Below are 22,094 nucleotides of genomic sequence, written 5' to 3' on the forward strand. Positions count from 1 at the left end.
CACTAATTACTCCAGGTCTTTTACAAGGGCCTCACTGGCTTGTACGTTAATCTGGGCTTCTACTTTAGCCATTTCGTCAGGTGCTGCAGCCAGCTGGGATAAGGCCTTATCCAGATTCGACTTAGCAGTAGAGTTGGTGGTATTATTGTGCAGGCTCCTCGCGTGTATTTAGTGTTGGATGGAGCACAATCAGGGTGGTGTTAACTTCAGGGTACAGCTTCACACCCAGTCTGGTATTCATTCCAGTGCACAACTGAACATCACCACACAGCCCAGTATATTGCTAACCAGTTTACAAATATAATCAATGAATTGGGTCCACGGAAGGCTATTTTGGTTGTGACCATCATAATATGAAAGCTGCTTGGGTGTTGTTGATAAACAAGTATCCGTATCCACACTGTTATGGACGTGCTGCCCATACAATCAGCTTTACATTGGTGATTTTGAAGATCTGACAACTTTCTCATTAAGTGTCAAAAGTGAAAAGCATTTTCAAAAGAAAACAGTTAGCAACAGCCATTTTTCAGCTTAATTTAGTAGAGCACTTAGTTTCATCTTACTGAGTAAAACTTATTGTACGCAATGGACATCTATTAAATGTCTCAAAGATTTTCGGATATGCAAGAAGCCTCTTTAATCAGCTGCTGCTGAAGAAAGGGTGGCCCGCAAGTAACCCACACTGACATTCTTGATATCTTTTGGATAAGAAATTAAAAATTCATTTCACTGTTTGAAGCCGTAGCTCAGTCCATTCAGAATATGGAAAGTGATAGTTCTACATTGTCTAATGCCAAGAACTAGTTCCAGAATGTTAAAAAATATATTTGTGAGTATACTGAATGCAGTCCATTTAAAAAAGCTGAAGAGAAAAAGATAATAGACAAAATAATCAAGTGATCACTTGTGCACAAATGCTGCATACCATCCTGATCCACTCTTCTAGGGGCAAAAATTTTCTGATGATGACTTTGATTCAGCTTATCTCATAGTGGCTATTGCAAATTTTAGAGGATATACAAACAAACAATTCTGACAGAGGTATCAAATTAGAAAGCAAGAAGTAGCCTGTGCAGTGGTTTAAAAAAAAAATCAAGTGCAATCCCAGCAGTTGACTGAAAATAGCTTGCTCCTTCATCAGGGTGGAAAGACTTGTCATCCTTGCACTCTAGCAACAATGGCAGAAATTATTTTAATACTTCTGCGTACTTCTGCATTTGTGGAATCAAACTGGCTGGTTTGGGGAATCATCTATCCAAACACCAGAAATAGATTGAAGAGCTCCACTGCTGGAAAGCTGGTGACTGTCACAATTTAAGGTTACAGAAGAAAAGGGCAGATAAGAGTTGACTCAGGGTTCATCAGATGAAGAGGAAGATATTGATGAATTTGATAAGAGATATAGATAAAGCAGTTAAAGCTGATTTAAAAAAAAACAAACTAAGAGCAAGATGCTAGAAGACTTGGCCTGCTGTATATCTAGCATAAGAGCAACTTTAAATGCCATGTATTTTATTTCTGTTAATTCTTTTGTGACTGCTCAGTCTTGAATAACATTCACATTTAAATGCTAACCTAATATTGCTACAAAATGTCATTGTTTCACTTTTTTCTGAGTTAGTCAGCTAGATGAATTTCTATCTAAGGCTAATCTTTTTGAAGACCATAAAGTCTTACTCTTTCATTCTTGTTCTGATTAAGTAGTACTTTATAGTATGTGACCATTTTTGACCTTGTTGGACTATATTTGTCCAGTCACTTGGCCAGTTATATTTGGACTGGCCAAATGTCCAACCCTACAGATGTGCCATTCTGATATTAAAATCCTTTAAAATTAGAGAACAGACACAATCTAAATAAAAGAACAATATAATTATATTTTTAAAATACCTTCCATAGACTTAATTCATAATAATGGCAAGTACCTTTGTGTTTTAAGAGCTGTGGTTAAAGTTATAAACATTCATCTGAACATTTCTACTAACATCTATAGCTATTTTATTAGTAGTAATAAATATTTATATTAATAAAATTCACATTGTGCTGGGTGCAGTACATACACAGAAAGTAATGATGCTCTCAAGTAATGGTGTAACAAACTATAGACACACCTTGTAATTTCATCCTTGTATAATGACAGTCATGGTTATAGTATGAGGGGGTTAATGATCTGGTCATGATTATTGGATTTTTAATGGCATCAAGTCCGCTGTCACCCCCCTCCCCACCCCCCTTCTGTTTGTGTGTGAGAGAAGTGCATATCTTCTAATAGTCTTAAAACAGTAGATATTGGTTTGCAAACATTTACATAAGTTTGCATAAATATACCTAAAGTTACAGAGAGGGGCAAAAAGAAAAGTAGAGATCTTCGTATTTCATTCTCTCTCCTCCCTGTCAGCATTAACATGTCATTCCAAAAGAATTTCACACCAAAACCACTAATTTTATTGTTAAAAAACCAAAAATTCTAGCCCGGTTTCACTATAAAACAGTTCCTCATACCACCTCCACCTTTCGCAAGTTTTGGGGGAAAGTAGTGCCAAGGAGCTTTTCAAATGCCTTCCAGCCCTGAGAGAGTAAAACAGGTCAGGGAGGAGGATGCTCAACATTCATCACCCAAGCCTGTGGGGTAGAACCGAATAGGGGAGGATCTTCATTTGCTCATAGACCTCAGGTGAGGGCAGTGCTGGGAACCACAATAGGAACTGTAGAGTCATCAGAAACAGCTTCTCCCCTGCTAGCTGCAGATACAGGAGTGCTATAGCCTTAGTTTCAGCCAAAAAGTCTAATTTAGCATGTGCAGCAGCTTTGATTGGCTGCCCTTCTAAGGAGAATGGTGAAGGGCAGCCAATAAAACAGGAAAGCCCCATATACTAAGGACTTTCTTCACAAATAAGAGGGCCTGAAAACCTGTAGCCTGAAGGGAAACTTTGAAATGTCAGCAGGTTTAGACTGGTTGGTTTATTTAATATTTACTGCACTATAATGATTGGTGTACATGATAGAGTATTATGATATATGGAGATCTTGTGTAGTTAATCTTTGTAATTATGATGAAAGTTAAGTTTAGACATTTTCATTGCTTTTAACTCCTCAGATGTCTAGAAAATCTTGAAATGTTTCATTTAAGCGCTATAAAGCCTAGATTTTTAAGGGAATTACTGATCTCAGCATTGCAACACATAAGTCTCAATTTTCAAAAGTCATTTAAGCGCTGGTGAGAAGTCGCATTGAGGGTATGTCTACCAGTCCTGCCAGTCAGCTCCAACAGTTGGAGTATTCCTTCTCAGCCTTTAACAATAGTAAAGACCACTTCCTCACATTTCCTGGAATCAAGAGCTATAATTTAAACCTCTAAAAGATAATTTGGGGTCAACTGCCATTACCCTAACCCTAAAAGTCACAGGCAGGTCACATAGTGTCCTGCACCTACATAAGTCAGCATGCTAGCCTTCACCTTTGCTGCATACAAGGTTGGTTGAAGTAAGTGTATCAGCCCATCAGACATCACCTAGACAAGAGAGTGCAGGTCCCCCTGGAAGTAGTCATGTAAATTGGTGGAAGTATCCCAGTAAATCTTCCAGAGGAGTTTCCTTTTCTCCATGCCTACCATTCAAAACTCTTATAACAGATGCCTCCAACATGGGGTGGGGGTTCACCTGGACCACTTAGGTTCAAGGTCTCTGATCTTTCCAAGGGGCCCAATTACACACACACATTCTGGAGCAGAGTGCAACTCACTGTGCTTGTGCTCCATTTTTTCCAGTTCTTAAAGGGTCATCTGTCCCTATATTAACAAGCAACAATGTTTTACTAACAGACAAAGAGGAGCAAGATCCACTCCTTTGTCAGGAAGCAGTAGGGCTGTGGAACAAGTGTATTGGTCACAGCTTAAATCTAGTGGCTCTCTGCTTACAGGTCTTCAGAATGTTCTGCTTGCTTGCCTCAGCAGACAATTTACAAACAATCATGATTTGTCGGTAATGGACATTGTCATTCAAGAAATACTTATTGGGGTCAGTGCTCCATAGATATTAGCAACATTGAACAACAGAAAGTTTCAAGACTTCTTCAGCAGGGGATCAGGATCACAGGTCCGTATTAGGGTTGTTCTTGATCCCTGGTCATCAGCTCTCATGTATAAGGCTGTAAGAAAGTTGATTTTGTTGTTCAGAAGCTGAAGTCAAAGCCCCAGGACCTAAACATTTGTTTCATTACTGACTAGATGACTAGTACCTCCCCCTATTCCTCCATGCGCAGTGTGTGGTGTGGGAGCCCAAACTCGTGCACCCCAGAGCGAGCCCCAGATCAGAGATCTCTAGAAGCCTTCCCAGCCCTGTATCCTGCAGGGGAGACAAACCCTAGTGCCCACCAAGCCCTGTTCACCGGGGCCTCCCCAAGCCTGTCCCTCAGTGCAGACTGATGGCTGTGAAAAGCAAAGTCCTTGAAATTGTGTAAGAGACACTGCTGCTTGGCAGGTCTGACCCACACCACCAGGTGCAGGTAGACCTTCACCTGCGCAAAGTTCAAGGCAAGCAGGCAAGCACCAGAAGGGCTTGAGTGCAGACAGTGGCGCTCAATATGTAGCTGGGGCAGTGACGGGGTGAATGCTATGGGGAAACTAGTCCCATCCTCTGCATTTGCCATGGCCCCCACCAAGTCATGACAAAGAGGTGGCTCTGCCAAATTTGAGTGGTATTGTGACTCCATGTGCCAAGTCACAATGCCACTTAAAGTTGCAACAATTTGCAGTTTCCTCAACAAAATCACAGCCTGTGATTTTCTTACAGCCTTACACATGCATTTATCATCCAGTTCCCCTAATTCCAAGGGTAATCAGAATGATCAAACAAAACTCAGCAAAGATAATGCTGGCTCCAGCCTAGGTAAAGGCAGTCTCGGTTTTCAGACCCAATGAATCTCTCATTTCAGACCCGATCCAACTGCCTATTCGGCTGTCTTTGCTATCCCAGAAAGAGGGCCAAATTCTGCATCTGGTTCTAATATTTATAAGATCCAGATTCACTTTATAGTATGGATATTGGATGATTGTCCGTGTTAGAGGGAAGTTGCTCATCGGAAGTCAAAATACCCTTATTAAAAGTAGAACTTAACCAGCGCTATATGCTCATAATGGAAAATACTTAGATGTGCATAGGGCCCTGTCATTCATGATAGGATTAGGCTGTTGGGGTATTTCCTAGATTATTTGTATTTTCTGAAGAAAGAATGAAAGGTCAACATATTTCCACTCGAAGACTGTCTAATTGGGTTATTAGTTGTAGTAAACTTTGCTAATATTTAGCTTAAGTAGCCCTTCCAGAAAGACACTCATCTCATTCCAAGGCCCAAAAAACCTGTGTTGTGTCTTTGAGGAATCTGTTTGTAGCAGACATATATAGGGTAGCTATTTAGAGTTCAGAACATGGGTTTTACACACTTCATTCCATTGAACATCACAGTGTGATGCTCATTTTAGGAGGGCCATTTTATAGTCATTTAGACTCCTAGCATCCACCACCATAAAGTTTGGTCACTGAGAGTCACCATCAGTGGAATATATGTGAACAAGCACTCAAGAACACTAGTTTTGGTTCTTTGAGATGTGCTGTCCACAAGCTGTTGTCCTTCCCCACTAATAGTGTCTTGTAATAGCTGGATTCAGTATTGGTGAAGGAATTAAAGGCTGGTTGGGGTTGTCTTTGCCTTTGTTGGGAGCACAAGGACATTGAGGGTGCAGGGCCAGTCCCCAATAGGCACTCCTGGTCCAAAAAAAATCCAAAATTGAGTGCACTGGTTCATGTGTACCATCCATGGAAAATATATATATGGACAGCATATCTCAAAGAAACTCAATAAGGTAAATAACTGTTTCATCATATGGCTATAGTGTTTTCTTCCAGAGATTTTGTGACATTCATTCCTACATGGCGGGTAACTTTTGTTCAGACTTAATCTTACAGAGAAATGTATGATAAAGCCAGATCGTGCCTGGCCCATGTGCAAGATGGGGCGTGCAGGGCTTGAATTGGAAAACAAATGGCTATTCTTCTAAGAACCATCTGTTTGAAATGCCAAAATAAGACATCCTTCCACAGAAGCTACTTAGTGGTGTGGCTTGGATTCCCTTGGGCTCCATTCATTGTTTTGGGGGGCGGGGCGGGGAGTCAGACAAGGTTGCTCTTTAGGCTCAGCTCACCCTCAGTAAGGCATGTTGGACCTTGTATGCCTCCAGACTTCGTGGGTTCTCCTTTCAGTTGGAGGAACCACCCCACTCCCACTCAGAAAGTTCAGGCACAAATGTAGTACTTATGCTCAGAGTATGAGAACTAGTTTTGACTAGTGCCTTTAGTGACCCATCTGCAAATTGAAGGGCAGGGGTGGGAGGAGGATGCAGACCAATGCCCTATCCCTTTACACTGGCCAGTAAAGCTAGCCCCCTCCCCCTAAGGTTGGAGGAGACATACTGCATGCTCCTCACAGTTCCCTGAAGGCTGTTGCAAGGCATAAGGCTTCCTAAGGCAGCATCCTTCTTGGCGTTCCTTCTGGGGTGGCATGCCTCAGTACTGCCTATCATGAATTCTGTTGCAGTTCATTTGATCCCTCAATTTGGAATTCAAGAAAACAGCTCTACTGTTAGAAATGAAGCTCCATTCCTTGTCCTTTTCTGATTTTGATTTCATATTTCTGCATTGCTTTGTTGATTCTCCAAAGCTGACAGAACTAAAATCTTAGAGTACAGTAGTTTGCATTTGAGTCTGAATATAAATATATAGGAGTAAAAAAGTGCTAAGTTTTCATAGTCACTTTTAAAGTAGATTTGCACTTTAAAGTTTTTCCAATAGGGTTTTGAAAATTTATGTGCAGTATATTGATTTCTCTACCTGATTCTGTGGGGGGTTGCTTGCTGAAAAACAGTGATCCAGTCTGTAGGCTAGATATTTGCTTTTTAAGGTATGTGGTGCTCTTGGAGACGACATAGTCTTGCATGCAAATTTCAAAACATCAAATATGAAAACTTTTTTAGCCTACTTTCAGCCAGGTAAAATTAATTAAATATACATCAAATTTTTTTTGCCCTTTAAACTAGCTTTTATAGCATGTCCAATATATTCAAAACCAGAAAAAACATTTTTGTATCCTAGAGTGGGGGCGTCAAATGTCACTTAAATTTTTCAGTAGGAAAAGGTTGTATGAACATAATCTTGCTTTATTTAGAAAAGCGACAATAAAGTTCAATACATAATTACCCTATAAAATTAATGTAAGTTATTTTAAAATCTTACATTTTTCATATCAAGAACTACTAAAGTAGTATAATGCTAAATATGTAATGCTAGTTGTAGTAAATTATTTTTTCTTCCAGCCATACAGTATTCCAAACAAATTACTTTTTTGAAAATATACTTTTAATTTTTCTGATTTTTTTCTGTTGTAAAACTGTTCACTTCCTAGCCTGTATAGCTTTTGCTTAACTAAGTTTTGTTCTTAACATTAAATTCGACTTATACTCGCTTTATCAGAGGTGGCACCCTTGGAAGATTGATCCTCCTTATTCACAAAACAGGTATACAAGGAAGTACAAGAAATGAGACAGTAGTTTCAATGCATATCTTGTGTGTTTGCCTATGGTGTTAACAAGGATGCCACTTCTTTATCCTGTTCTCACCAACTGAATTTATGTACTGCACGTGACTGAACAGCCATCAAATGGTAACATCTGGTCACTGCTGACCAGAGCAGGGAGCAAGACGTGCACTGGAAATGAAAAGCTTGCTGTTCCATTACTTAATCCACTGAGCCATTCAGTCCTCCATCCTTTCCCTGCCTCTCTACTATGGGTTTGAACAATTCAGCATAATATAGTGACACATGCTTTTCTTAACCCTTTACACTAGTGTATGTTAAAGAGCCAGAAACTGTAACACACAGAGACATGTTATGGTGCAAATATATCTATTTGATATTTTAAATCTGCAAACTCTTGGTCTTTTTCACGTTTTAAATCCTACTATAGGAGTATTTTAATGTTATAACCCAGAAATTATAGTTTAAAATTGTTATAAAAACTGTTGACTTATAAATGAACCTGTTCATTTTACCTTTCTGTCCATAGGTGTAAAACAAAGGTGTATCCAGACAACCTTCCTACAACAAGTGTTGTGATTGTGTTTCACAATGAGGCTTGGAGTACACTTTTACGAACTGTCCATAGTGTGATAAATCGGTCGCCACGACACTTGCTGGAAGAAATTGTACTTGTAGATGATGCCAGTGAAAGAGGTAACACAGTGGTGTTGTTGCTGGTTTTCAGATGCTGTCTACATGGCTTCATGATTTACTGCTTTAAGAAATTCAGGCTTGACATTGGTTTAGCAAGGACAAGTAATATCTGAAAAATCGTAGTAATGAAACGGTGCCCACGTTGGTTTTTATCTGGAACATTCCACACTGAATATACAGTAAAAGCCCACCTACCCACTCATTGTACTCTACTATTAACATTATAAAGGACACAGCAGTTCTGGCTATCTTTAAAAAAAAAAAAAAAAAAAAAAGGGGCGGGGGGGGGGGGGCGTGGGCCACCATACTGTTAATTTCAAATTCTGTGCAATCTGTAGTACACTTTGCTTTCTAGGGCATTCACAAACCCCTGCAGTAGTGGTCCCTGTAGTGAGGTCCTGGATCATGGGAGTCCACCGTGGGTTATGCCAGGGTCTGACCCTGGAAGCGGGTCCAGGACACACTGGAATGGCGTTCTGGCACTTTGCCACATGAAGGTTGCCATTTTGTTCCATACAGCATGATGCACCATTCATGAGAGGTCATGCTGCTAGGAGCATTCCCATGCTACTGTGTACATTCCAGTAGAACCAGAAATGAAGGAAGTCTGGGTCATTTAATCAGATGCTAACGGGGTCCTTGGTGGAAAAAAAGTTTGGGAACCACTGTTTTGGAGCATGTAAGATTTTTTTTTTATATGCATCACCTGATCAAATGAACACAGACAGCTTTCTGCCCTAAAAACCTAAATAACTCAGATATAAACACACGTGTGCACAGGTTAGAACTGGTTGAAATTTGACATTTTCATTCCACAGACAAATGTGATTCCTCTTCTCGCCCCCACCGCGCCCCCCCCCCCCCCCCCCAAAAAAAAAAAAAAAAGACATTCCAAATCAGAACAATATTTCGATTTCCAAAATTCAGTTTTGGCTCAGCCAAAACCTTACAGAAAAATTGAAAAGTTTCATTTAGATTTTGACTTTAATATTTTTATTTAGTTTGTTTCTCTAAAATTCTGATTTAATTTTTAAATATTAATATTAAATACTAACATTTAATTAAAATGTTTGATATGATATAGTATTGTCAGGATAAAGTTATGCATAATTTATATCAGTCACAGTTTAAAAAAAAAAATTTCATGCTGTGGTCACAGTGACCTTGAGGACCTTGCTGCCATTCATTAACAGTTAGTTAGCTTTGATATAGGTCTGTTTGAAACGGGGCTAGATCAAAGCTAACTAACACACTGATAATGTGTGGCAGCGGGGTCCATATAAATGGCAAAATTCACAGTTATGTGACAGTGGTGACCATGATGACATAATCGTATCCTTAAGAATTGGTGATTGGTATTGTAATTGATAAATATAAAATAAAATACTAAATATAAACCTAAAATAAAAAACCTGCCATCTGGTGAAGGACTTTCTCCAATATTAAGTGTGTCCATATGCATATGAAAGTGTTCGAGAAGCCCTGTGTGTGTGTGTGTAAGTAATATTCATTAACCAATTGTTTGACTGTCCTGTCATCTGTTACCTTCATTTATATAACCAGTGAAGATTATTTCCATAACTTGGGAACGTTGCAGCAGTGCCCGAGATTGCTCATTAGGTAGAGGATAGTGAATGCAAAGGATGACACATTAAGCAGGTGAATAGCTACAGAGGAAATCAACGTGAGCTTTGAAGACCGTCCCTAGAGCCACTGAATCTAATCTCAGAGTGAGAATATTAGCTAAATTGAAGGAAAGTACGAAAATGAAACAAAAAGGCAATGAAGTAGTAGGGCTAAAGTCTGAGTAGTGGTTATGGTCCAGAGATTCAATATGACTCTGCCATTGCATGGAACAATATGGACATCTGGGAATTAAAGTATTAAACTGAGAAATAACATAGGACAAAAGAAGAGAGAACAATCATGCACAAAAGCAAATTCGACTACATTCCTGCAGAAAAACTTGCTTGATCAGAACTACTTTTCAAAATGTTTTCCAGTCAATGAATTTGTATGTCTCTTACTGTTGGAGTCTAGATAGGATGCAAATGTAGTCCCCAAATTTCAGTTGCTGGCGTACTTAAATATTAGTTTTCTTGTTTACTGATGAAGCTTTCTCTGTACTAAACGGAATGTGCAGGCGAGCCTATTTCAGATTGAAACCCAGTCTTATAATGGAGTGTACACTAGTACAAGAAGTTACAAGGTAATTGGAACCTCAAACTTTCCAAGAAACACACAATGGGATTCCTTTAGACCAGTGGTGGGCAACCTGCGGCCCATGAGGATAAGCTGATTGCGGGCTGCGAGACATTTTGTGGACGTTGACCATCCGCAGGCACGGCCCCCGCAGCTCCCAGTGGCTGCGGTTCGCCTTTCCCAGCCAATGGGAGCTGCAGGAATCGGTGGCCGGCCCACGCTTCCTATAGCTCCCATTGGCCGACAATGGCGAACTGCGGCTCACAGTCAGCTTACCCTGATAGGCCGCAGGTTGCCCACCACTGCTTTAGATATTAGGAACAAATGTCACAGTGCCCGGGCTAACTCTGTGCCCTCCTAGCCCCTTCGAGTGCCGCCCTCCCTTTCAGGTCTCAGTCTTCTTGGTGTTTTCTGTCCTGGGATGGAATGATGCAATTCTCAGACCAGGTCTTGGGTTGCAGCCTCCTGCATATCAACCTAGATTGCCTCAACAGGATCTGACTTATGTCCAGTACCTGCAAGTCTGTTCCTTCCTCGAGCAGTGACCATGGTAAGCAGTGACTCAACAGCCTCCTTAAAACAAAGTATTATTTATTTAGGACAAAAGCATTTAAGATAAAAACAGTTCTTAAAACAGACATCTGATTTACCAGATAACTAACCACCTTCCACATGGTTATCCTGTGGAATGGTCTAAGTTTCCTGTAGATCTCTTCCCTCCCCCAAGATCTCTACAGTCTGGTTGGCATAGTCTTTCCCATAACTCATAAAACCATTTTTCCCCCATTCATCAGGGAGAGCCCCATTTAAAAGCTGTTAAGTCTTTTTGATCTTGAATTTCCTAGCCTGGCAAAAGGTCCTTGTAGATAGGCTGTAAAGTTCTTGAAGCTGATGGCTTTGCCAGTTGTCTTTCAAGTGTGTGCTGGAATTTTCTTATCTGGAGCCATTGTCTTTCTGTTGGTTCTTCCTACAGCCATTATTAAGCTAGATCAATGCATTCCTATAGGAAAGTTTTATAACCAAATATACAGTAACTTGCCGTCACTGACCAAGTCACAATACAGTATTCATAAAATCATTACATTACTCTATTCTTAGATTACATAGTAATTCTGTGTCCTTCACATACACTTTCCATCTTCATTTGTCATGTTATTTTGTAATTCTTAGTTTTGTAACATGTGAGTGCACACATTTAAATATAAAGCTAAAACGAAAAAGTAAAAAAAATTACATTAAAATATGTATAATAAAATTTCAAAATGAAAAGTCCTTAAAAATCAGAACATTCTGTTCTTACAAGGTTTTTAAAAACTATTTCATGGAAATTACCATGTTCCCATGGGACATTTCAGTTTTGACTAAATTACTTTCTCTGATAAAAACATTCTGTCAAACGTTTTGACTAGTTGTGGCACAGGTAAACTAACTTTATAATTAACTACCTTGATTCCACCAACCAGTTGTCAAATGTTCACTCCTCAAGCACTATAACAGCTTTAACATGGAGTCAGACAGTCCCCTGGGGTACTCCGATCTGTCTTACCACCCAGGTAAACCTGATTTTGTGATAGATGGTTTCTTACACCAAGGATCATAGCAATATTCAGTTTACTCCCAGTCCCAAAGGACTAGTCACTTACCCCAGGTCAACTGCACTTTAGCTCTCACATCAGTGACCAGGATTGTAGACAATTCCATGTAACTGTCTAAAGATTTATTATATAGGGAAAGGAAACGAGTGTTGTTTACAAGGTTAAAGCAGGTAAGCATATATATACACACACACATGAGTTCCAAACCTCAGTTTCAAAAAGTAATAGAAGCTTCTATAATAAGAAAGCTCTATATGTTCTTTAGGGCTAACCCAGACTAGGCACTGGGGTCTAGTACTTATGGCTAGTAATTCTTGCCCCCAGAGTCAAAGCAGCATAAAGATACAGGTCCTTCTTGTTGGGGGATTTTATTCCCTCCCCCCCCCCCCCCCCCCTTCTGCTCTAAGCTGCAGGCTCAGCTGATCTGAGGAATTGACTTGCATGACTCATCTTCATGGGCAGGGGAGAGTAAACAGTCTTTTGTCCTTTTTTATGTTCCACACTAGTCCGTCTGGTATTGATGGGCTTTCCTTGATGGGAAGGGATGTAAAACCTTCTGCTGTAAACCAGCATTTCACGCTAGTTAATGCCTCTCACCTGTCTGGTGATTTATACAGTTGCAGAGAACTACAATGCAAATGCTCAAATGTTATCTTACAATTTGAGATACATATATTATAAATGAGATTAATGCATGCAGCAGTTTACAAACATTCCGTAAAGTCTAAACACATTTTTATAATTCTAATATCTATTTTAACAATACTAACACAGGTGAGCCAGAGTGGTTCCAGCTATGTATTTGGAGTGGAGACATGGGAACCTTTGCGTGAGCTGGCACGTGGTTTGTCAGCATCACACCTGAGTTAATTAGTCCCTCTGTACTAAGAACTAGGTCAGCACTGGATGACTGCAGGTCACATCAAGAGGGAATGCACTAGCAAGGATCAGAGAAGAAACCAGGTGAAGCCATGCTAGCTAGCCAAACATACAGAGAAAAATGATTCAGACCTTTTAAAAGAAATATCCGTCTTTCTTCCATTTATTATGAACGACTGTGGCAAGGCCATTGCATAGAACTATTGAACTATTTATTGAAACTTTTAAATGCCTACATAAGAATGGCCATATTGGGTCAGACCAAAGGTCCATCTAGTCCAATATCCTGTCTTCTGACAGTGGCGAGTGCCAGATGCCCCAGAGGGAATGAACAGAACAGGTAATCATCAAGTTATCCATCCCCTGATGCCCATTCCCAGCTTCTGGCAAACAGGCTAAGGACACCATCCCTGCCCATTCTGGCTAATAGCCATTAATAGGCCTATCCTCTATGAACTTACCTAGTTCTTTTATGAACCCTTTTATAGTCTTGGCCTTCTCAACATGCTCTGGCAAGGAGTTCCATGGGTTGACTGAGTTGTGTGGAAAAAATACTTCCTTTTGTTTGTTTTAAACCTGCTGCCTATTAATTTCATTTGGTGACCCCTAGTTCTTGTGTTATGAGAAGGAGTAATAACACTTCCTTATTTACTTTCTCCACACCAGTAATGATTTTCTAGACCTCTATCATGTCCCGCCCCTCCCCCCCAATCTCTTTTCCAGGCTGAAAAGTCCCAGTCTTATTAATCTCTCCTCATATGGAAGCCATTCTATGCCCCTAATCATTTTTGTTGCCCTTTTCTGAATTCCAATATATCTCTTTTTTGAGATGGTGACCACATCTGCACGCAGTATTCAAGATGTGGGTGTACTGTGGATTTATATAGAGGCAATATGATATTTTCTGTCTTGCAGTCTGTCCCTTTCTTAATGATTCCCAACATTTTTGACTGCTGCACATTGAGTGGATGATTTCAGAGAACTATCCACAAAGACTCCAAGATCTTTCTTGAGTGGTAACAGCTAATTTAGACCTCCTCATTGTATATGTATAGTTAGGACTGTGTTTTCCAATGTGCATTACTTTGCATTTATCAGCAATGAATTTCATCTGCCATTTTGTTGCCTAGTCACCCAGTTTTGTGAGATTCTTTTGTAGCTGTTCACAATCTGTCTGGGACTTAACTATTTTGAGTAGTCTTGTATCATCTGCTAATTTTGCCACCTTGCTGTTTACTCCTTTTTCCAGATAATTTATGAATATGTTGAATAGGACCTGTCCCACTACTGATTCCTGGGGATCGCCACTATTTACCCCTCTCCATTCTAATAACTGACCATTTATTCCTACCCTTTGTTTCCTATCTTTTAACTAGTTACCAGTTCATGAGAGGACCTTCCCTTTTATCCTGTGACAGCTTACTTTACTTAAGAGCCTCTGGTGAGGGACCTTGTCAAAGGCTTTCTGAAAATCTAAGTACACTATATCACTGGATTCTCCTTGTCCCCATGCATGTTGACCCCCTCAAAGAATTCAAGTAGATTGGTGAGGCATGATTTCCCTTTACTAAAACCAAGTTGATTCTTTCCCCCAACAAATTATGTTCGTCTATGTGTCTGACAATTCTGTTCTTTTATAATTTCAGCCAGTTTGCCCAGTACTGAAGTCAGCCTGTAGTTGCCGGGATCACGTCTAAAGCCCTTTTTAAAAATTGGCGTCTCATTAGCTGTCATCCAGTCATTTGGTACAGAATCTGATTTAAATGATAGGTTACAAACTATAATTCGTAGTTCTGCAGTTTCACATTTGAGTTCCTTCAGAACTCTGGGTGAATACCATCTGGTGACTTATTGCTGTTCAATTTATCAATTTGTTCTAAAATCTCCTCTAATGATGCCTCAATCTAGGATAGTTCCTCAGATTTGTCACCTAAAAAGAATGATTCAGGTTTGGGAATCTCCCTCATCCTCAGCTGTGAAGATGGGTGCAAAACATTAATTTAGTTTCTCCGCAGTATCATCATTGAATGCTCCTTTAGCATCTTGATTGTCCAGTGGCCCCACTGGTTGTTTAGCAGGCTTCCTGCTTCTGATATATTTTTAAAAAAAAAATTGTTATTTCTTTTTAAGTCTTTGGCTAGCTGTTCTTCAAATTCTTTTTTGGTCTTCCTAATTATATTTTTACACTTCATTTGCAAGAGTTTATGCTCCTTTCTATTTTCCTCACTAGGATTTAACTTCCACTTTTTAAAGGATGCCTTTTTGTTTCTCACTGCTTCTTTTCCTTTGTTGTTTAACCACGGTGGCACTTTTTTTGGTTTTTACTATATTTTTTAATTTGGGGTATACGTTTAAGTTGAGCCTCTATTATGGTGCCTTTAAAAAGTTTCCATGCAGCTTGCACTTTTGGCACTCACTGTACCTTTTAATTTCTGTTTAACTAACCTCCTCATTTTTGTGTAGTCCCCCTTTCTGAAATTGAATGCTCCTGTTGGGCTGCTGTGGTGTTTTCCCCACCACAAGGATGTTAAATTTAATTATTTTTATGGTCACTATTACCAAGTGGTCCAGCTATATTCACCTCTTGGACCAGATCCTGTTCTCCATTTAGGATTAAATCAAGAATTGTCCTTCCTCCTGTGGGTTTCAGGACTAGCTGCTCCAAGTAGTAGTCCATTTAAGGTGTCAAGAAACTTTATCTCTGCATCCCATTCTCAGGTGACATGTATCCAGTGAATATGAGGATAATTGAAATCCCCTATTGAGTTTTTTATTTTTATAGCCTCTCTAATCTTCCCTGAGCATTTCACAGTCCCTATCACCATCCTGCCCGGGTAGTCAGTAATAGATCCTTACTGCTATACTCTTATTATTAGAGCATGGAATTAACTATCCATTGAGATTCTGTTGTACAGTTTGGTTCATTTAAGATTTTTTACTTCGTTTGATCCTACGCTTTCTTTCACGTACAGTGCCACTCCTCCACTAGCATGACTTGTTCTGTCCTCCCGATATATTTTGTACCCTGTATTACTGTGTCTCATTGATTATCCCCATTCCCCCAAGTTTCTATGATGCCTATTATATCAATAGCCTCATTTAATACAAGGCACTCCAGTTCACCCATCTTATTACAATATTTAAGACTTCTAGCATTTGTATATAAGCACTTGAAAAACTTGTCACTTTTTAGCTGTCTGCCATTACATGATGTAGTTGAATGGGACTCTTTTTCATTTAACTGTTTCTCATCAGATCCTACCTGTATTTTATCATCATCCATCCTCTCCTCCTTCCTAGGACATAGAAAATCTCCATTAATAGATCCTCCCCAAGGGAAGTCTCTGTCCGAACCACATGCTCCTCCGCACCTGTCTGCTTTCCTCCAGCCCCTAGTTTAAAAACTGCTCTACAACCTTTTTAATTTTAAGTGCCAGCAATCTGGTTCCATTTTGATTTAGGTGGAGCCCATTCTTCCTGTTTTGGCTCCCTCCTTCCCAAACATTTCCCCGGTTCCTAATAAATCTAAAGTCCTCCTCCCTACACCATTGTCACATCCACGCATTGAGACCCTGCAGTTCTGCCTGTCTGTCTGGCCATGTGCATGGAACTGGAAGCATTTCAGAGAATGCTACCATGGAGGTCCTGGACTTCAATCTCTTACCTAGCCGCCTAAATTTGGCCTCCAGGACCTCTCTTCTATCGTTCCCTATGTCATTGGTACTTACATGTACCACGACCACCGGCTCCTCACCAGCACTACGCATAAGTCTATCTAGATGTCTCGAGAGAATTCGCAACCTTCGCACCAGGATGGCAAGTAAATATGCTGTTCTCCTGGTCATCACAAACCCAGCTATCTATGTTTCTAATGATAGAATCCCCCATAACTATTCTTCCTAATAAGTGGAGTTTATATTTATACAATAGCCTGACAATTAGAATACCATTTATTTAAATATTTTTGGATGTTTTCTACATTTGCAGATGTATTGATTTAAATTACAACACAGAATGCAAAATGTACAGTGCTCACTTTATATTTTTTATTACAAATATTTCCCCCGTAAAAAACAAAAGGTAGTATTTTTCAATTTACATAATACAAGCAATGTAGTGCAATCTCTTTAAAAATGAAAGTTGAACTTAAAAATGTGGAATAGGGTACAAAAAATAACTGGACTCAAAAACAAAAGAATGTAAAACTTTAGAGCCGACAAATCCACTCAGTTCTACTTCTTGTTCAGCCAGTCGCTGAAACAAGTTTGTTTACATTTGCAGAAGATAATGCTGCCCTCTTGCTTACAATGTCACCTGAAAGTGAGAACATGTGTTCAGATGGCACTGTTGTAGCTGGCGTCGCAAGATATTTACATGCCAGACACACTACAGATTCATATGTCCCTTCATGCTTCAACCAGCATTCCAGAGGACGTGCATCCATGCTGATAACAGGTTCTGCTTGATAACAATTCAGACTGACACATGTTCGTTTTCATCATCAGAGTCCGATGCCATCAGCAGAAGGTTGATTTTCTTTTTGGGGGTTCGGGTTCTGTAGTTTCCGCATCAGAGTGTTGCTCTTTTAAGAATTTTGAAAGCATGCTCCACACCTGGTCACTCTCAGATTTTGGAAGGCACTTCAGATTCTTAAACCTTAGGTCGAGTGCTGTAGCTATCTTTAGAAATCTCATATTGATACTTCCTTTGTGGTATGTCAGATCTGCAGTGGAAGTGTTCTTAAAATGAACAGTGTGCTGGGTCATCATCCATCCAAGACTGTTATAACATGAAATATATGGCAGAATGCAGGTAAAACAGAGCAGGAGACATACAGTTCTTCTGCAAGGAGTTCAGTCACTACATAATTAACCCCTTATTTTTTTTAATGAGCATCATCAGCATGGAAGCATGTCCTCAGGAATGGTTGCTGAAGTCTGAAGGGGCATACAAATGTTTAGCATCTCTGGCATGTAAATACCTTGCAGTGCCGACTACAAAAGTGCCATGAGAGAGCCTGTTCTCATTTTTAAGTGACTATTTTAGGTAAATAAGTGGGTAGCATTATCTACTGTAAATGTAAACACGTTTGTCTTAGCGATTGGCTGAACAAGAAGTAGGACTGAGTGGACTTGTAGGCTCAAGTTTTACATTGTTTTCTTTTTGAGTGCAGTTATGTAACAAAAAAAATCTACATTTGTAAGTTACACTTTCACAATAAAGAGATCACACTACAGTACTTGTATGAGGTGAATTGAAAAATAGTATTTATTTTTAGAGTGCAAATATTTATAATAAAAATAATATAAAGTGAGAACTTTGTATTGTGTTGTAATTTAAATCAATATATTTTAAAATGTAGAAAAACGTCAAAAATATTTAATAAAATTCAATTGGTATTCCAGTGTTTAATAGCGCAATTAAAATTGCAATTGATTTTTTGAGTTAATTGCGTGAGTTAACTGCGATTAATCGACAGCCCTACTTACAATCTCAAGCTAAGTTCAGGTACTGCTGCCCCAAATTGAAATTTCTTAAAGAACGTTTAATAGTTTAACTGTTTCTTATATCTTTATGGCTTTTGTCAGTTTATGCAGTGTAGTGTACATTTTTGTTGTTGTTGCAGGTTCATGGAAGAAAATAAAATAAATTTCTGGTCTGAAGCTTTGAGTGGGATGTGTTTTAATCTTTCCATTCAGAAAATATTTATTATTAATCTGAATGCAAATATTTGTAGATTTAGTAATTGTCTACAGGATTTGCATGCAAGTTGTCTCTACTCCAGTTTCTATACCTGATTTAATTTTATTTTTCTTTCTGCCTCAGCCTTCTTTTTTGGTATTTCCAGAAGATGCTCTTTTCAACTAAACCACTTTGTATAAAAAGTTGAAATACCATACACTTAACTAAAAATGTGTATGCACTTAACACGTTAAATTACAAAATTAGATAAGTCCAACAGGAAAATGAATTCAACCAAACCAAAATTTATGAGCCAAAACGTGTGTAAATTACCATTACCCTAAATCTGGGTTTTTAAAAATTTATTGAAACCTTAACTATCTAAAAAAAAAACCAACATGTCTCTGCTGCTTGGAATGCATACCAACTGAGCTAAAAATTTATTTGTCGCTTTATGCATATAGGTCACTTTTTAAAAACCGTGTATTGTTTATAATTGGTTGTGCACTTTAAGGAAAAATTCTCTAGAATTTAATAAAAACACAAAAGATAGGTTTCTCTAGAAAATAGTCTTGAAAACCAATAGAATCATAGAGTTAATATCCTTTCTATAGATGATTTCTTTCAATATGTTGAATTCAGTGGCATCCATTAGATGCCATAATGCAGTTAGTTTAAAATTCCATGAAGTATATATTTTCATTCTTTTGTAATTACAAAAAATCTACAGTACCAGAATGTAAAGATTGCAAAATTAGGTGTTCAAGTTAGAAAATGCCAGAATAATATTGCCAGTCAGACAACTTGCACATATGCATCATGGTAGAATTTTGCTGCCTATTGCATAAGAGGTCATCTGTGACAGAGCCATGGGTAGACCCAGCTTTCCTGGCTTCTAGTCCAATAACTTAACTATAGTTGAATATTCTTGCTATCCTTACAACCGTCTGACTCATTTGCTATCCATATAGTGCACTAAATGAAGCAGGAATCCTGTTTTTTAAAAAAGTACAGTATATGAATATGTAATTAGACTGCATCATAACGCATACACCTAAGAGGGCCTAATTAGGTTGTAGAGGCTGTCTAAATTATGGCATTTTCTAACTTTGCATGCTTGACTTTGCAAGCTTACCATTTTTTAAATGTACTTTTTTTATCTCACTTCCTAGGTGTTGTTTTTTTATAAAGTAAACTGAAAAAACAAGTCCCACCATAATACATGGTTCATTAGCAGGTTTGAACCTAAAACTTTTAGCTCTTCAACACAGACCATTGTCACCTGAACAAAAGACATAATTACTATATAGAGGATAATAACCTTCTACTGCTATATGAAGCAGTCCCTGGAGAGGGAAGCTGGGTGATACAACACACATTTCAGCAGTGACTTTACACAACTAAATCCAGGTTTTGGGTCAGGCAGCCAGACTCTTCCATTTTTTCCTTTAACTTCCAAATAGACTTGCAGTACTATCTAAGGTCCCAATCCTGTAAACACTTAATACTGAGCATAGTGTTTATTGCTATGAATAGTCCCCTTAAAGTTGGTGGAACTGGAACTACTCACTGTAGTGTTTTCACTTTGCAAATTAAGCCCCAACATTGAATCCCTGGCCTCCAGTTAAAATATTGTTGCGCTTAGCTAGATAATTTACTAGAAAGACGCATTTCTGTTTTTTAGAGCTGGTTGAAAAATGAGGATGTATGTATGTGAGTGAAAATTGAATGTTTTTAATGATTTTTTCCCCCCAAATTTCAAAATCAAGATATAATTAAAATTTCAAAATTTGAACAATTTCAACCTGGTTCTATAATTGATTTAAATGGTTAAGGAAAAATTCCATCAACATTTTTCCTGTTTCTGACGTTCAAAATTTCAAATTCATAGAATTTTTTACCAGATTTACTTTATGAAAAATAGTAGCTCTTTAATCTTTACATGCAGTGAGTGAACATGCCTTTTACTATACTGTAAGCAGAACAAGATGTCTCACACTGGATTTTTGCCAGTCCTGGTTGTGTTGTTTTTAAAAATTTTATTTGTTTCTGTTAGAGCCTTACCAGTCTCCTGGTATTACACTTGCACACTTCAGGTCAGCGTCATTGCCTCGGTTGATTTAGCTATAACTGGTTAGGCTATTTTCAAAGGTTACAGCAACTACTGAATTTTCCACAGGAAGAACACATTAATCAATATGACACGCTCCTTCTTTCTCATGAAGTGGTTGGCGTAGGAGGGAAAACAGAAACTGAAATCATGGCTTCCACGTAGATCAGAGCGAAGTATTGCCATAAGGCTGACCCACAGTTCTGTTTGTTTAATGTGTCTGGAGGGGTGCTATTAAATCGAGAGGAGTATATTTGGTTGTGATAAATTTGGCTTTTCATCTGAATTAATATTTTGTAAGCAGGGTTGTATACTCAAACAAAATACCTTTTGTAAGCTATTTTAGAGAAAAGTATTATGTATTCTTCAGTTGGTTTGTGCCACTCAGGTTATCCTTATTTTTCATTCAGTCCCTGTTAGAACATGCAAGCAAAAATGAAGTCTTTGATTTTTTCTGGAGAAGATAGAGATCTATTTAAAGTCTGTCCTGCTTGTAGGTTCTTTTGATATAACACAGCTTTCAAGATCTGTCAAAATGCATTTCTACTTTTTTTCCTTCACTAGATTGTCACTGGAGGGTCAATTAGAGCTCATTCAGCCAAAGTAGCGGCAACAAATGGTAGTCACCCTCAGGTCAGCTCTGCCTCTTGAGATTTGCAAGACAGCCGCTAAGAGTTCATGGCATATTTTGTGCAACATTACACTTCCCATACATTGCATAACCTAGTTCTTTTATACTGGTTCCTTTTTGTAGATTTACTTTCCTACACAAGTAGTAAAACTCTCCCTTTTTATTCCAGACACTTAATGTAGCTATAGAATATATTACATTAGATTACTTATTTATACATATATAAGATAGACTTGAAATCTGCTAATTGTGAACACAGCCAGTTTGTGATCATGTGTTCCTACCACTGTTAATCATAATCTTTCTTCCCAGTTCCCTCAATTGTTTGTTCTCCCACTGGTTGCCAGCCATCGTAAACTTAGCTCGTTCTTCAGGGTAAGAGACTATTCAGCCATGTGTGATTTGGTCCTTTGGCAGCTATTGTAATACAAATAATAATTTTAATTCCGTAGGTGATTGATAGTCTGCTGGAGTTAGTTTATTGCGTTAGTTCTTCGAGAGAGGTATCCCTGTGGGTGCTCCACTCCAGGTGTTGGTGCGTTCGCTCGGAGATTTTTACAGCAGTACTTGTACCGGTCGTGCACGCGCAGAGCCTCTCTTCCTCCCTCTTCTCCTCCCCCCTCCCCCCTTGAGTGTACCTTAATAGTACGCGTGCGCGACCCGTCTCCTCAGTTCCTTCTCTACGGTCCCCAGGCTGAGACGGAGCTCAGCA

The 22,094-nt window shown here is 38.9% G+C and overlaps 1 protein-coding gene across 9 annotated transcripts in view; it reads left to right on the top strand.

The window, feature by feature from the left end:
- The window catches only part of GALNT1 (polypeptide N-acetylgalactosaminyltransferase 1), a 185,052-nt gene that overhangs the window by 94,519 nt on the left and 68,439 nt on the right, over nucleotides 1-22,094 (top strand). For all 9 annotated transcript variants that reach the window (XM_037889925.2, XM_043540428.1, XM_037889924.2 and 6 more), the window contains one exon: nucleotides 8,117-8,283. In XM_037889925.2, coding sequence (XP_037745853.1) covers nucleotides 8,117-8,283 — 167 coding nt within the window. The remainder of the gene's footprint in view (nucleotides 1-8,116; nucleotides 8,284-22,094) is intronic.

Source organism: Chelonia mydas, chromosome 2 (assembly GCF_015237465.2).
Source record: "Chelonia mydas isolate rCheMyd1 chromosome 2, rCheMyd1.pri.v2, whole genome shotgun sequence".
Taxonomy (NCBI): Eukaryota; Metazoa; Chordata; order Testudines; family Cheloniidae; genus Chelonia; species Chelonia mydas.